The 17,510-nt window shown below is 43.2% G+C and overlaps 1 protein-coding gene across 1 annotated transcript in view; it reads left to right on the forward strand.

The window, feature by feature from the left end:
- The window catches only part of LOC138332309 (uncharacterized), a 29,984-nt gene extending 14,966 nt beyond the window's left edge, over positions 1 to 15,018 (forward strand). Inside the window, exons 14-18 of the mRNA XM_069280349.1 lie at positions 143 to 283; positions 12,712 to 12,841; positions 13,130 to 13,309; positions 13,597 to 13,693; positions 13,968 to 15,018. Coding sequence (XP_069136450.1) covers positions 143 to 283; positions 12,712 to 12,841; positions 13,130 to 13,309; positions 13,597 to 13,693; positions 13,968 to 14,082 — 663 coding nt within the window. The 3' untranslated portion in view covers positions 14,083 to 15,018. The remainder of the gene's footprint in view (positions 1 to 142; positions 284 to 12,711; positions 12,842 to 13,129; positions 13,310 to 13,596; positions 13,694 to 13,967) is intronic.
- Positions 15,019 to 17,510: the final 2,492 nt, after the last annotated feature.

Here is a 17,510-nt window from a genome sequence, read left to right on the forward strand (position 1 = left end):
TTCAAACATTAGCGTTGACTTTTCAAAATTGAGAAGGTGAATTCTGAAGAGAATAAACAAAAAAACTTTTTCTGATATACAAACTATAGGAAAAAGATATAGCGAATTATTCTTGTGTAATAGTAAAACTTTTTCATTTCAGGTTTCTTTTTTCTGTCAAGAGGGCAGAGAAGAGGCCATTCTTTTATCGGTAGTAAAGAAGGAACAGCTCAAAAGGGTGCTAACACATCTATTGAACGAAGATGAATTCCTATCTCCGTACGGGATACGATCAATGTCAAAGGTACAAATAGTTATATTTACACACCGGACGTGTGAATATAAAGGTATCTATATTCATCTAAGTTTATAATCTTATAAAAGTATTTACATGTGTTAGATATGTCACATTCTTGTGAAATTTGCAAAGATTTTACTTCGACAAAATTATTATCTTGACTAATACCAGAAATAAATGTTAATGCACCTGCTTGTATACACAAGATATTGTTTCCTTTAGTGCCATGTTTCTTCGCCTTTTAATCCAAAGAATTTCGAGTTTGAAGAAAGCGAAAACTTTACATTACTTTCTATTGTCAGATTGAGGGTTTGTGCGTCTGTTGTCAGATCGAGGGTTTCTGCGTCTATTGTCAGATCGAGGGTTTCAGCGTCTATTGTCAGATCGAGGGTTTCTGCGTCTATTGTCAGATCGAGGGTTTCTGCGTCTATTGTCAGATCGAGGGTTTCTGCGTCTATTGTCAGATCGAGGGTTTCTGCGTCTATTGTCAGATCGAGGGTTTCTGCGTCTATTGTCAGATCGAGGGTTTCTGCGTCTATTGTCAGATCGAGGGTTTCTGCGTCTATTGTCAGATTGATCAGATTAAGGGTTTCTGCATCTTTTCTCAGATTGAGCTCTTATTTATATACCTGGGATGTCAACGAATATTCGAATATTCGTTGTTGTATGTTGTTATTCGAATATGAAAACGCTATTCGAAAAAATGCATATTTGATATACAATGTACGATCGACCCCTCATGTAGCCCCTCAACAATCGACTGGATATCGATCGATAGTGATTGAATATTTCGCAGGTAAGTTACATGTATAAAATAAAGGCCAGGTCGGGACAGGTAAAAAGTACACACCCTCGGGGTTTGACCAAAGGTAACGTGTTTTCATAGTCAGTGCAGATCGAAGCCATCGTTCAGATCTAGAGTAAATCTATAAACATGCCGTCGAAAGTTTGGAAATACTGTTATTGACATCCCTAATAAATACTTTTTAATAAATACGAATTGACATCCCTAATAAATACTTTGGTTATGCGTGTACTTAAAATCTATCGACATATAAAACAGTTATTTGGTAATAAAGTAACACACTTTATTACATTAACTAGGTATGAAAGAACGATATTGTTTTGTTCCAAAGCACTGCGAATATTGGGCGATCAAACAGAAATAGGGACATAAAGAGCATTATTATTTATGTGGGGACCCTTGTATTTACTAATACTAAAGCAACTGGAAATATATAAAAATCCTAGCGTTATTATGGAAAAAAATAGTTTGTACGTTTGCAAATTAATGTGTCGTTTTTATAGAGTTATTGAGAATCAATATCATCTCTAGGCATTGGCTTTTGATTGATAATGTGAAAAGTGTAAAATAGATTAATAATATTCATTAAAAGGTTTCTGCATGTACCTGAAAATTCACTTCAACTGACATTTAAATAGTCATAGATTATTTTTTGTGCTCAGATATTTGCTTATTACAACTGTATCTGAACTTATTCATTCAGGCTCAGGCTTAAATACATAAACTACGTTTTAAGCAAGTATTTACCATTTGACTTTTGGATTTTACTCATTTTTTTTTCAAATATAATTCTTATATATATACACCAGCATGCTCTCTACCTATTTCTCTCCTCTCATCCCAACTAACGTCTCGTATATGACCACCAACTCTATTTAGTCATCTCCTCTCAACCGCCATCTCACTTCTACCACCATTTCTTCTCAACCGCCATCTCACTTCTACCACCATCTCCTCTCAACTGCCATCTCACTTCTACCACCATCTCTTCTCAACTGCCATCTCACTTCTACCACCATCTCTTCTCAACTGCCATCTCACTTCTACCACCATCTTTTCTCAAACGCCATCTCACTTCTACCACCATCTCGTTTCCACTGACATCTCACTTCTACCGTCATCTCGTCTCAACTATCATCTCACATCTACCACCACCTCGTCTCAACTGCCATCGCACTTCTACCACATCGGGTCTCAACTGCCATCTCACATCTACCACCATCTCTTCTCAACCTCCGTCTCACTTCTACCACCATCTCGTCTCAACCTCCATCGAACTTCTACCACCATCTCGTCTCAACTCTCACTTCTACCACCATCTCGTCTCAACGCCACTCCTCACTTCTACCACCATCTCGTCTCAACTGCCATCTCACTTCTACCACCATCTCTTCTCAACTGTCATCTCACTTCTACCACCATCTCTTCTCAACTGCCATCTCACTTCTACCACCATCTCGTCTCAACTGCCATCTCACTTCTACCACCATCTCTTCTCAACTGTCATCTCACTTCTACCACCATCTCTTCTCAACTGCCATCTCACTTCTACCACCATCTCGTCTCAACTGCCATCTCACTTCTACCACCATCTCGTCTCAACTGCCATCTCACTTCTACCACCATCTCTTCTCAACTGCCATCTCACTTCTACCACCATCTCTTCTCAACTGTCATCTCACTTCTACCACCATCTCTTCTCAACCTCCATCTCACTTCTACCACCATCTCGTCTCAACCTCCATCTCACTTCTACCACCATCTCGTCTCAACTGCCATCTCACTTCTACCACCATCTCGTCTCAACTGCCATCTCACTTCTACCACCATCTCGTCTCAACTGCCATCTCACTTCTACCACCATCTCGTCTCAACCGCCATCTCACTTCTACCACCATCTCTTCTCAACTGTCATCTCACTTCTACCACCATCTCGTCTCAACTGCCATCTCACTTCTACCACCATCTCGTCTCAACTGCCATCTCACTTCTACCACCATCTCTTCTCAACTGTCATCTCACTTCTACCACCATCTCTTCTCAACTGCCATCTCACTTCTACCACCATCTCGTCTCATCTGCCATCTCACTTCTACCACCATCTCGTCTCAACTGCCATCTCACTTCTACCACCATCTCTTCTCAACTGTCATCTCACTTCTACCACCATCTCTTCTCACTGCCATCTCACTTCTACCACCATCTCGTCTCAATCTGCCATCTCACTTCTACCACCATCTCTTCTCAACTGTCATCTCACTTCTACCACCATCTCTTCTCAACTTCCATCTCACTTCTACCACCATCTCGTCTCAACCTCCATCTCACTTCTACCACCATCTCTTCTCAACTGTCATCTCTCTACCCATCTACCACCATCTCTTCTAACTGTCCATCATCTCACTTCTACCACCATCTCGTCTCAACTGCCATCTCTCACTTCTACCACCATCTCGTCTCAACTCCATCTCACTTCTACCACCATCTCTTCTCAACTGTCATCTCACTTCTACCACCATCTCTTCTCAACTGCCATCTCACTTCTACCACCATCTCGTCTCAACTGCCATCTCACTTCTACCATCATCTCGTCTCAACTGCCATCTCACTTCTACCACCATCTCTTCTCAACTGCCATCTCACTTCTCTTCTCAACTGCCATCTCACTTCTACCACCATCTCGTCTCAACTGCCATCTCACTTCTACCACCATCTCGTCTCAACTGCCATCTCACTTCTACCACCATCTCGTCTCAACTGCCATCTCACTTCTACCACCATCTCTTCTCAACTGTCATCTCACTTCTACCACCATCTCTTCTCAACTGCCATCTCACTTCTACCACCATCTCTTCTCAACTGTCTCATCTCACTTCTACCACAACCACCATCTCGTCTCAACTGCCATCTCACTTCTACCACCATCTCGTCTCAACTGCCATCTCACTTCTACCACCATCTCTTCTCAACCTCATCTCACTTCTACCACCATCTCGTCTCAACTCCATCTCACTTCTACCACCATCTCGTCTCAACTGCATCTCACTTCTACCACCATCGTCTCAACCCCATCTCACTTCTACCACCATCTCTCGTCTCAACTGCCATCTCACTTCTACCACCATCTCTTCTCAACTGCCATCTCACTTCTACCACATCTCGTCTCAACTCCATCTCACTTCTACCACCATCTCTCTCAATCATCTCACTTCTACCACTCATCTCGTCTCAACCTCCATCTCACTTCTACTCTACCACCATCTCGTCTCAACTGCCATCTCACTTCTACCACCATCTCGTCTCAACTGCCATCTCACTTCTACCACCATCTCGTCTCAACTGCCATCTCACTTCTACCACCATCTCTTCTCAACTGCCATCTCACTTCTACCACCATCTCGTCTCAACTGCCATCTCACTTCTACCACCATCTCTTCTCAACCTCCATCTCACTTCTACCACCATCTCGTCTCAACTGCCATCTCACTTCTACCACCATCTCGTCTCAACTGCCATCTCACTTCTACCACCATCTCGTCTCAACTGCCATCTCACTTCTACCACCATCTCGTCTCAACTGCCATCTCACTTCTACCACCATCTCGTCTCAACTGCCATCTCACTTCTACCACCATCTCGTCTCAACTGCCATCTCACTTCTACCACCATCTCGTCTCAACTGCCATCTCACTTCTACCACCATCTCGTCTCAACTGCCATCTCACTTCTACCACCATCTCGTCCTGCCATCTCACTTCTACCACCATCTCGTCTCAACTGCCATCTCACTTCTACCACCATCTCGTCTCAACTGCCATCTCACTTCTACCACCATCTCGTCTCAACCGCCATCTCACTTCTACCACCATCTCGTCTCAACTGCCATCTCACTTCTACCACCATCTCGTCTCAACCTCCATCTCACTTCTACCACCATCTCGTCTCAACTGCCATCTCACTTCTACCCTCATCACGTCTCAACTGCCATCTCACTTCTACCACCATCTCTTCTCAACTGTCATCTCACTTCTACCACCATCTCTTCTCAACTGCCATCTCACTTCTACCACCATCTCGTCTCAACCTCCATCTCACTTCTACCACCATCTCGTCTCAACCTCCATCTCACTTCTACCACCATCTCTTCTCAACTGCCATCTCACTTCTACCACCATCTCGTCTCAACTGCCATCTCACTTCTACCACCATCTCGTCTCAACTGCCATCTCACTTCTACCACCATCTCTTCTCAACTGCCATCTCACTTCTACCACCATCTCGTCTCAACTTCCATCTCACTTCTACCACCATCTCGTCTCAACCTCCATCTCACTTCTACCACCATCTCGTCTCAACTGCCATCTCACTTCTACCACCATCTCGTCTCAACTGCCATCTCACTTCTACCACCATCTCTTCTCAACTGCCATCTCACTTCTACCACCATCTCGTCTCAACCTCCATCTCACTTCTACCACCATCTCGTCTCAACTGCCATCTCACTTCTACCACCATCTCGTCTCAACTGCCATCTCACTTCTACCACCATCTCGTCTCAACCTCCATCTCACTTCTACCACATCTCGTCTCAACTGCCATCTCACTTCTACCACCATCTCGTCTCAACTGCCATCTCACTTCTACCACCATCTCTTCTCAACTGCCATCTCACTTCTACCACCATCTCGTCTCAACTGCCATCTCACTTCTACCACCATCTCGTCTCAACCTCCATCTCACTTCTACCACCATCTCTTCTCAACTGCCATCTCACTTCTACCCTCATCTCGTCTCAACTGCCATCTCACTTCTACCACCATCTCGTCTCAACTGCCATCTCACTTCTACCACATCTCTCTCAATCTCCATCTCACTTCTACCACCATCTCTTCTCAACTGCCATCTCACTTCTACCACCATCTCTTCTCAACTGCCATCTCACTTCTACCACCATCTCTTCTCAACTGCCATCTCACTTCTACCACCATCTCGTCTCAACTGCCATCTCACTTCTACCACCATCTCGTCTCAACGCCATCTCACATCTCATCTCTTCTCAACCATCTCACTTCTCATCTCGTCTCAACTGCCATCTCACTTCTACCACCATCTCGTCTCAACTGCCATCTCACTTCTACCACCATCTCTTCTCAACTGCCATCTCACTTCTACCACCATCTCTTCTCAACCTCCATCTCACTTCTACCACCATCTCGTCTCAACCTCCATCTCACTTCTACCACCATCTCGTCTCAACTGCCATCTCACTTCTACCATCATCTCGTCTCAACTGCCATCTCACTTCTACCACCATCTCTTCTCAACTGCCATCTCACTTCTACCACCATCTCGTCTCAACTGCCATCTCACTTCTACCACCATCTCGTCTCAACTGCCATCTCACTTCTACCACCATCTCGTCTCAACTGCCATCTCACTTCTACCCTCATCTCTCTCTCTCTCAACTGCCATCTCACTTCTACCACCATCTCGTCTCAACTGCCATCTCACTTCTACCACCATCTCGTCTCAACTGCTATCTCACTTTTACCACCATCTCGTCTCAACTGCTATCTCACTTTTACCACCATCTCGTCTCAACTGCCATCTCACTTCTACCACCATCTCTTCTCAACTGCCATCTCACTTCTACCACCATCTCTTCTCAACTGCCATCTCACTTCTACCACCATCTCGTCTCAACTGCCATCTCACTTCTACCACCATCTCGTCTCAACCTCCATCTCACTTCTACCACCATCTCGTCTCAACTGCCATCTCACTTCTACCACCATCTCGTCTCAACTGCCATCTCACTTCTACCATCATCTCGACTGATCTGCCATCTCTCTTCTACCACAATCTCTTCTCAACTTCCATCTCACTTCTACCACCATCTCTTCTCAACTGCCATCTCACATCTACCACCATCTCGTCTCAACTGCCATCTCACTTCTACCACCATCTCTTCTCAACTGTCATCTCACTTCTACCACCATCTCTTCTCAACTCTCACTTCTACCACCATCTCTTCTCAACTGCATCTCACTTCTACCACCATCTCGTCTCAACTGCCATCTCACTTCTACCACCATCTCTTCTCAACTGCCATCTCACTTCTACCACCATCTCTTCTCAACTGCCATCTCACTTCTACCACCATCTCTTCTCAACTGCCATCTCACTTCTACCACCATCTCGTCTCAACCTCCATCGCACTTCTACCACCATCTCGTCTCAACTGCCATCTCACTTCTACCCTCATCACGTCTCAACCGCCATCTCACTTCTACCACCATCTCTTCTCAACTGCCATCTCACTTCTACCACCATCTCTTCTCAACTGCCATCTCACTTCTACCACCATCTCTTCTCAACTGCCATCTCACTTCTACCACCATCTCTTCTCAACTGCCATCTCACTTCTACCATCATCTCGACTCATCTGCCATCTCACTTCTACCACCATCTCTTCTCAACTGTCATCTCACTTCTACCACCATCTCTTCTCAACCTCATCTCACTTCTACCACCATCTCGTCTCAACCTCCATCTCACTTCTACCACCATCTCGTCTCAACTGCCATCTCACTTCTACCACCATCTCGTCTCAACTGCCATCTCACTTCTACCACCATCTCTTCTCAACTGCCATCTCACTTCTACCACCATCTCGTCTCAACCTCCATCTCACTTCTACCACCATCTCTTCTCAACTGCCATCTCACTTCTACCCTCATCTCTTCTCAACTGCCATCTCACTTCTACCCTCATCACGTCTCAACCGCCATCTCACTTCTACCACCATCTCTTCTCAACTGCCATCTCACTTCTACCACCATCTCGTCTCAACTGCCATCTCACTTCTACCACCATCTCTTCTCAACTTCCATCTCACTTCTACCACCATCTCTTCTCAACTGCCATCTCACTTCTACCACCATCTCTTCTCAACTGCCATCTCACTTCTACCACCATCTCGTCTCAACTGTCATCTCACCTCACTTCTACCACCATCTCTTCTCAACTGCCATCTCACTTCACCACCATCTCGTCTCAACGCCATCTCACTTCTACCACCATCTCTTCTCAACTGCCATCTCACTTCTACCACCATCTCGTCTCAACTGCCATCTCACTTCTACCACCATCTCTTCTCAACTCATCTCACTTCTACCACCATCTCTTCTCAACTCGCCATCTCACTCTCTCAACGCCATCATCTCTCATCACTCTCAACTCCATCTCACTTCTACCACCATCTCTCTCTCAACATCTCGTCCATCTCACTTCTACCACCATCTCTTCTCAACTGTCATCTCACTTCTACCACCATCTCTTCTCAACCTCCATCTCACTTCTACCACCATCTCTTCTCAACTGCCATCTCACTTCTACCACCATCTCGTCTCAACTGCCATCTCACTTCTACCACCATCTCGTCTCAACCGCCATCTCACTTCTACCACCATCTCGTCTCAACTGCCATCTCACTTCTACCACCATCTCTTCTCAACTGCCATCTCACTTCTACCACCATCTCTTCTCAACTGCCATCTCACTTCTACCACCATCTACTTCTCATTCACTCACTTCTACCACCATCTCTTCTCAACTGTCATCTCACTTCTACCACCATCTCGTCTCAACCGCCATCTCACTTCTACCGTCATCTCGTCTCAACCGTCATCTCACTTCTACCACCATCTCTTCAAAACTGCCATCTCACTTCTACCACCATCTCGTCTCAACTGCCATCTCACTTCTACCACCATCTCTTCTCAACTGCCATCTCACTTCTACCACCATCTCTTCTCAACTGCCATCTCACTTCTACCACCATCTCTTCTCAACTGCCATCTCACTTCTACCACCATCTCTGTCTCAACTGCCATCTCACTTCTACCACCATCTCGTCTCAACCGCCATCTCACTTCTACCACCATCTCGTCTCAACTGCCATCTCACTTCTACCACCATCTCGTCTCAACTGCCATCTCACTTCTACCACCATCTCTTCTCAACCTCCATCTCACTTCTACCACCATCTCGTCTCAACTGCCATCTCACTTCTACCACCATCTCGTCTCAACTGCCATCTCACTTCTACCACCATCTCTTCTCAACTGCCATCTCACTTCTACCACCATCTCTTCTCAACTGCCATCTCACTTCTACCACCATCTCTTCTCAACTGCCATCTCACATCTACCACCACTCTCGTCTCAACTGCATCTCACTTCTACCACCATCTCTTCTCAACTGCCATCTCACTTCTACCACCATCTCTTCTCAACTGCCATCTCACTTCTACCACCATCTCGTCTCAACTGCCATCTCACTTCTACCACCATCTCGTCTCAACCGCCATCTCACTTCTACCACCATCTCGTCTCAACTGCCATCTCACTTCTACCACCATCTCGTCTCAACTGCTATCTCACTTTTACCACCATCTCGTCTCAACTGCTATCTCACTTCTACCACCATCTCGTCTCAACCTCCATCTCACTTCTACCACCATCTCGTCTCAACTGCCATCTCACTTCTACCACTCATCTCGTCTCAACCTCCATCTCACTTCTACCACCAATCTCTTCTCAACTGCCATCTCACTTCTACCACCATCTCGTCTCAACTGCCATCTCTCACTTCTACCACCACCATCTCATCTCACTTCTACCACCATCTCTCACTCCATCTCACTTCTACCACCATCTCGTCTCAACTGCCATCTCACTTCTACCACCATCTCGTCTCAACCTGCCATCTCACTTCTACCACCATCTCGTCTCAACTGCCATCTCACTTCTACCACCATCTCTTCTCAACCTCCATCTCACTTCTACCACCATCTCGTCTCAACTGCCATCTCACTTCTACCACCATCTCTTCTCAACTGTCATCTCACTTCTACCACCATCTCGTCTCAACTGCCATCTCACTTCTACCACCATCTCTTCTCAACTGTCATCTCACTTCTACCACCATCTCGTCTCAACCTCCATCTCACTTCCACCACCATCTCGTCTCAACTGCCATCTCACTTCTACCACCATCTCTTCTCAACTGCCATCTCACTTCTACCACCATCTCGTCTCAACTGCCATCTCACTTCTACCACCATCTCGTCTCAACTGCCATCTCACTTCTACCACCATCTCGTCTCAACTGCCATCTCACTTCTACCACCATCTCGTCTCAACCGCCATCTCACTTCTACCACCATCTCTTCTCAACTGCCATCTCACTTCTACCACCATCTCTTCTCAACTGCCATCTCACTTCTACCACCATCTCTTCTCAACTGCCATCTCACTTCTACCATCATCTCGTCTCAACTGCCATCTCACTTCTACCACCATCTCTTCTCAACTGCCATCTCACTTCTACCACCATCTCTTCTCAACTGCCATCTCACTTCTACCACCATCTCTTCTCAACTGCCATCTCACTTCTACCACCATCTCTTCTCAACTGCCATCTCACTTCTACCACCATCTCGTCTCAACTGCCATCTCACTTCTACCACCATCTCGTCTCAACTGCCATCTCACTTCTACCACCATCTCTTCTCAACTGCCATCTCACTTCTACCACCATCTTGTCTCAACTGCCATCTCACTTCTACCACCATCTCGACTCAACCCACATCTCACTTCTACCACCATCTCTTCTCAACTGCCATCTCACTTCTACCACCATCTCTTCTCAACTGCCATCTCACTTCTACCACCATCTCGTCTCAACTGCCATCTCACTTCTACCACCATCTCGTCTCAACTGCCATCTCACTTCTACCACCATCTCGTCTCAACTGCCATCTCACTTCTACCACCATCTCTTCTCTCAACCGCCATCTCACTTCTACCACCATCTCTCTCAACTGCCATCTCACTTCTACCACCATCTCTCTCAACTGCCATCTCACTTCTACCACCATCTCTTCTCAACTGCCATCTCACTTCTACCACCATCTCTTCTCAACTGCCATCTCACTTCTACCACCATCTCTTCTCAACTGCCATCTCACTTCTACCACCATCTCTTCTCAACTGCCATCTCACTTCTACCACCATCTCTTCTCAACTGCCATCCCACTTCTACCACCATCTCCTCATAACTGCCATCTCACTTCTACCACCATCTCTTCTCAACTGCCATCTCACTTCTACCACCATCTCTTCTCAACCTCCATCTCACTTCTACCACCATCTCGTCTCAACTGCCATCTCACATCTACCACCATCTCGTCTCAACTGCCATCTCACTTCTACCACCATCTCTTCTCAACCGTCATCTCACTTCTACCACCATCTCGTCTCAACTGCCATCTCACTTCTACCACCATCTCTTCTCAACCGCCATCTCACTTCTACCACCATCTCTTCTCAACTGCCATCTCACTTCTACCACCATCTCGTCTCAACTGCCATCTCACTTCTACCACCATCTCGTCTAAACTGCCATCTCACATCTACCACCATCTCGTCTCAACTGCCATCTCACTTCTACCACCATCTCTTCTCAACCGCCATCTCACTTCTACCACCATCTCTTCTCAACTGCCATCTCACTTCTACCACCATCTCTTCTCAACCGCCATCCCACTTCTACCACCATCTCCTCATAACTGCCATCTCACTTCTACCACCATCTCTTCTCAACCGCCATGTCACTTTATATCACCTTGTCTCACCTGCCATCTTACTTCTACCACCATCACTTTTCAACTGCTATCTCACTTCTACCACCATCTCTTCTTAACCGCCATCTCACTTTTACCATCATCTCGTCTTAATCACCATCTCACATCTACCACCATCTCTTTTAAACTGCCATGTCACTTCTACCACCAAGTCTTCTCAACTGCCATGTCACTTCTACCACCATGTCTTCTCAACTGCCATCTCACTTCTACCCTCATCACGTCTCAACTGTCATCTCACTTCTACCACCATCTCTTCTCAACCACCATCTCACTTCTACCACCATCTCTTCTCAACTGCCATCTCACTTCTAATACCATGTCTTCTCAACTGCCATGTCACTTCTACCCTCATTTCGTCTCAACCGCCATCTCACTTCTGTGGACTCTTCACTTCTACCACCATCTCTTTTCAGTTAGTTTCATTTCTATTGATACAGATACTGATTAGTAGTGCCCGATTCTGTATTAAAACGATTATAAATGGCTAGTTTAATTAGAAAACATAGTAAATGACATTAAAACACATTCTCTCATGTAACATTGAAAATATATACAACATCGAAGCGCTCGCATAGTCAGTAGAATGCGCAATATGTTGCCGTTAAGAAATTTGATTGTCAGCAAAAGGCCCCATTTTTATATGCTATATGTAATACGGTTTTATAATGATCGATTTAGCAATTGTTCCATTTCAACCTAGAGGTTTAATGAAAAAATTATTTAAGCTGATGTGTTTCCAATGAAGTGGGTAACACAAATATTTCAGGGCCTATATTAGTGTTTCCTACCTTCAAACAGTGCTATTTTTTTCGTTTTCAAATACTTAAATAATATTTATTAGGATTGGTATGATATCTTGAACAATCTTATGGATTGAAATTCATCTGTAGACTATATAAGTTTCCGTTGTCTACACAGCAACACCTCGACAAACCATTCACTCTAGACGTTAACGGAACTACGTACAGAGTACAGTATGAACCAGGAGAATCAGAGACCAACATGTTTGGCGGCAACAGTAACTGGAGGGGACCGATCTGGCTTCCACGTAAGTTTATTAGGTTTTTGTCACCGATGTTGAGCCTTCATCCATGTTGATATTCCGTCTTTGCATACCACAGAGTTATCTATCCTTACGGGTAGGTATTGAGTGTAATGCCATACCTTTCAGAGAAAATGACGTGATTATTGTCCACCGAAATGACATCACCATGGATACCTACCCACCACGGAATAGCTGAAATATGACATGGCATGCTATCGTAAATAGACTGGTGTATTTTTGCAGTATCTGTTACATCCAATCTTATGATACAAGTTTTGCTCTGATTGACAGTGAACTACCTCCTGATCGAGAACCTCTGTCGTTTTGACTACTACTACGGAGACACTTTGAAGGTCCAATGCCCTACAGGTTCCGGTCGTTTTCTGCGCCTGCGCGACGTGGCAAATGAGCTTTGTGAGAGACTTGTATCGTTGTTCATTCCTGATAAAAATGGACGACGACCTTGTCATGGTATATCTTTATTAATGTTTGTTGCATGTCACCGATTGGTTACTGAATATGTATAGATAATATAAAATTGTTTATGAAAATATTTCACAGTTCGTTTAATGCAATTGTTCATTTTTTACTCATTTTATGTGTGACATGAAATCCTAACTTAATCTTAATATTGATAGGGTTAAATGGTTAAATTTAAGTTTCACTTGAAAATAAATGTATGAATTATGCAAAAAAACAAAAAACAAAAAAACAAAAACTTTCACTGAATCTTCTCACACGTATTTTGTTTTACTAAGGTGATGATCAGAGGTATGCCACTGACCCGAATTACCGGAACCTGGTTCTGTTTTATGAGTATTTCCATGGCAACACCGGAAGGGGTTGTGGTGCAAGGTTAGTCAACACTTTAAACAGAAAAAAAACAACAAAAAAAGTGTGTCTACCGTGTTGGTAAGCTCGTATTTTTAGGACAAGGCAAATTTGCATCTTAATGTTCATTCTAAATTCAATACTGCAAACCATTTTATCTATTAAAATTACTTAAATACCCTTTACTACACCAAAGTAAATACGTACGTACTACAGTACAACTCTATTTCACAGGTCGAACTTTATTTAGGGAGAAAATCTTAATTTCAGTATATAATGAAACCAAATTCTATTTCAGTCACCAAACTGGTTGGACGGCCCTTGTAGCTAGTCTCTATAAACACATTCATCAGCACTCTGTCAATATTACTAGCAGTCTATGTGATCTCAGCTCCGACGGAGAAGTAGGCTGATGGCGCTGAATGTGTTTGACATCAACTTAGTCATGACATAGCAAAAACACGTCATTGTCAACGAGGATGACGTCAGCTTCATGTGGTGGAGTTCGTTGTTGACGACACTGCAGTTGATTGTGACATCATCACAATCATCAAGGGTCAGATGTCACTGTCAAAGTGCTGAAATCGCCGGTAAAAGATGACATGTTATGATATGTCACCGAAGAGGATTTATACGCAAGCGTAAATGATGTTTTACCGTTGGACATGTTCTAGCGTCGTGTTGGTTTCGTTATATTTACATTTCTGATTTTTCTTTGCTATATAACCTTACCAACTGGGAGATCGTTTACACTTGTGTAAACGGTGTAAACGCAGTCGGTTGTCGCGCAAGAATACATACACCGGAACACTGGCTGCCGTAAGTAGTGTTAATGCGCATCAGATTTGGCCTATATTGTTTCTATATTTTTAGCCCACCATCATCAGATGGTGGGCTATTCAAATCGCCTTTCGTCCGTGGTCCGTGGTCCGTCCGTCCGTCCTTCCGTCCGTCCTTCCGTCCGTCCGTCCGTTAACAATTCTTGTTACCGCTATTTCTCAGAAAGTACTGAAGGGATCTTTCTCAAATTTCATATGTCGGTTCCCTTAGGACCCTCGTTGTGCATATTGCATTTTGGGACCGATCGGTCAACAAGATGGCCGACAGGCGGCCATCTTTGATTTTGATAGTTAAAGTTTGTTACCGCTATTTCTCAGAAAGTGCTGAAGGGATCCTTCTCAAATTTCATATATAGGTTCCCCTAGGACCCTAGTTGTGCATATTACATTTTGGGACCGATCGATGAACAAGATGGCGGAGAGGCGGCCATCTTGGATTTTGATAGTTAAAAGTTTGTTACCGCTATTTCTCAAAAAGTATTGAAGGGATCTTTCTCAAATTTCATATATAGGTTTCCCTAGGGCCCTAGTTGTGCATGTTGCATTTTGGGACCGATCGGTGAACAAGATGGCCGACAGGCGGCCATCTTGTATTTTGATAGTTAAAGTTTGTTACCGCTATTTCTCAAAAAGTACTGAAGGGATCCTTCTCAAATTTCATATATAGGTTCCCCTAGGGCCCTTGTTGTGCATGTTGCATCATGGACCGATCGGTAAACAAGATGGCCGCCAGGCAGCCATCTTGGATTTTGATAGTTAAAGTTTGTTACCGCTATTTCTCAAAAAGTACTGAAGGGATCTTTCTCAAATTTCATATATAGGTTCCCCTAGGCCCTAGTTGTGCATGTTGCATTTTGGGGACCGATCGGTGAACAAGATGGCCGCCAGGCAGCCATCTTGGATTTTGATAGTTAAAGTTTGTTACCGATATTTCTCAAAAAGTACTGAAGGGATCTTTCTCAAATTTCATATATAGGTTCCCCTAGGACCTTAGTTGTGCATATTGCATTTTGGGACCGACTGGTCAACAAGATGGTCGACAGGCGGCCTTATTGGATTTTAATGGTTAAAGTTTGTTACCACTATGTCTCAAAAAGTGCTAAAGGGATCTTTCTCAAATTTCATATATACAGGTTCCCCTAGGACCCTAATTGTGCATATTGCATTTTGGGACCGATCGGAAACAAGATGACCGACTGACGGCCATCTTGGATTTTGATAGTTAAAGTTTGTTATCAATATTTCTCAAAAAGTACTGAAGGGATCTTTCTCAAATTCCATGCATAGTTTCCCCTTGTACCCTAGTTGTGCATGTTACATTTAAGGACTGATCCATAATGCCTTTCGGCACTGATCAGTAAACAAGATGGCAAACCGGCCGCCATCTTAGATTTCATTGTTGAAGTTTGTTACCACTGTGTCTTAGAAAGTACTATAGCGATCTGTTTCAAATTTTATATGTAGTGTGTTTGAAAAAGTTTGAAAAGCAGGGAAAAGATCCCTCTTTCCATTGTCAGACATAGATCATTCTTTGGTGGGCGCCAAGATCCCTCTGGGATCTCTTGTTGATTCTTCAATTAATACAAACAATTTGAATGTAATGAATATCTTAAATTTTATTTCGGAAAATAAAATATTTGAGAAATATTGCATCAATGGAATGAAAAAGATATGTTATTGTTGAACTATATTTTGTGTACCTTCTGAACTTAACATGTCCCGCCAAATTGGAGCCAGCTGTTCCGGGATTCCATCTATTGACCGGCTGGTACATCAATCGATAATTTTGATTTTATCGGAACGTTAATTTAAAAAAAATATTTGGTTGAAATGTAAATATAAGGTTAGAAAATTATTTAAATATAACGTAACAATTAATGCACATACTTATTAAGTAAAATAACTTGTAAATAGCATGGTTATTAATTTTATGTATTTGAAATATTCGCAACAGCAACAAATGAAAATTACTCAATTGTTATAATTTTAGCAAATAGTGAATGTGATCAGACAAGGGATGAAGGAATAACGTTTTAGCATTTTATAACATCTAACTTAAGACAACGTAATGCCACATTAACTGTTCTTTGTGATAACATGTCAATCATATTTGATATATTGCTTAGATATCGTCCATTTTTGACACGTGATACCAACTGAACAACTCAATTATAATTGATGTGCTGCTTAAATATCACTTAAATATCACTTAAATATCCTGTTGTATTTGTTACTTTTCGTTGGGAAAATAGGCGGCGATAATTTGTTGCGATATTTAATAATATGCGTTATTTAATCGCAGCCAAGTCAGTTGGTTTACAATGAACATTTATATCATTTTGTATTAATTGCCTGTTATTTACACGTGCATGCATATCACGTGGATCTACAGTTGTTGACAATTATCATATACTATGTCTGTATTTACGATATAGATGCATTTTGATTCGAGGATATAACCTAGGTGCCAAACATTAAGTATGCAGTTAATGACTGGTGTCGGCAATGAGAAAGAAGACGCTTACTAGTCAGGAACATCCGGTGATATTCAAAAAATAAATCAGGGATTTTTGTATATACCAATATATATATTGACTGTTTGTCGCTTTTGAATCCATGTAATTATTTTACTTCATTATGTCGATATATCATAAATCTGTTGTTGCAAAATTGATGTTGTTTTGTTCTTAGAAATAAAACGCCCTTGCTTGCATACGATTACAGGCATGCATAAAACTGTTCCTTTATTCAGTCACATTTACCTGAAGTCCGAGCCCCATGTAATATTGTCTGTCAAATGCATTGTCATTTACAGTGTGATTAAAACCATCTATTCGCGACTCGAACGGGCGACGAAGGTAACAAGCCATGAACAGATCATTTTAAAAGACCTTTTCAGACATCTAAAACATATCAGGGTATGTTATGTTTTGAGATTTTTTTTACAAATCTAACACACGTAGACATGGTTTTTCAAAATTTACAATATTAGTATACAATTG

This window comes from Argopecten irradians, chromosome 9 (assembly GCF_041381155.1).
Source record: "Argopecten irradians isolate NY chromosome 9, Ai_NY, whole genome shotgun sequence".
In the NCBI taxonomy this organism is placed as follows: Eukaryota; Metazoa; Mollusca; class Bivalvia; order Pectinida; family Pectinidae; genus Argopecten; species Argopecten irradians.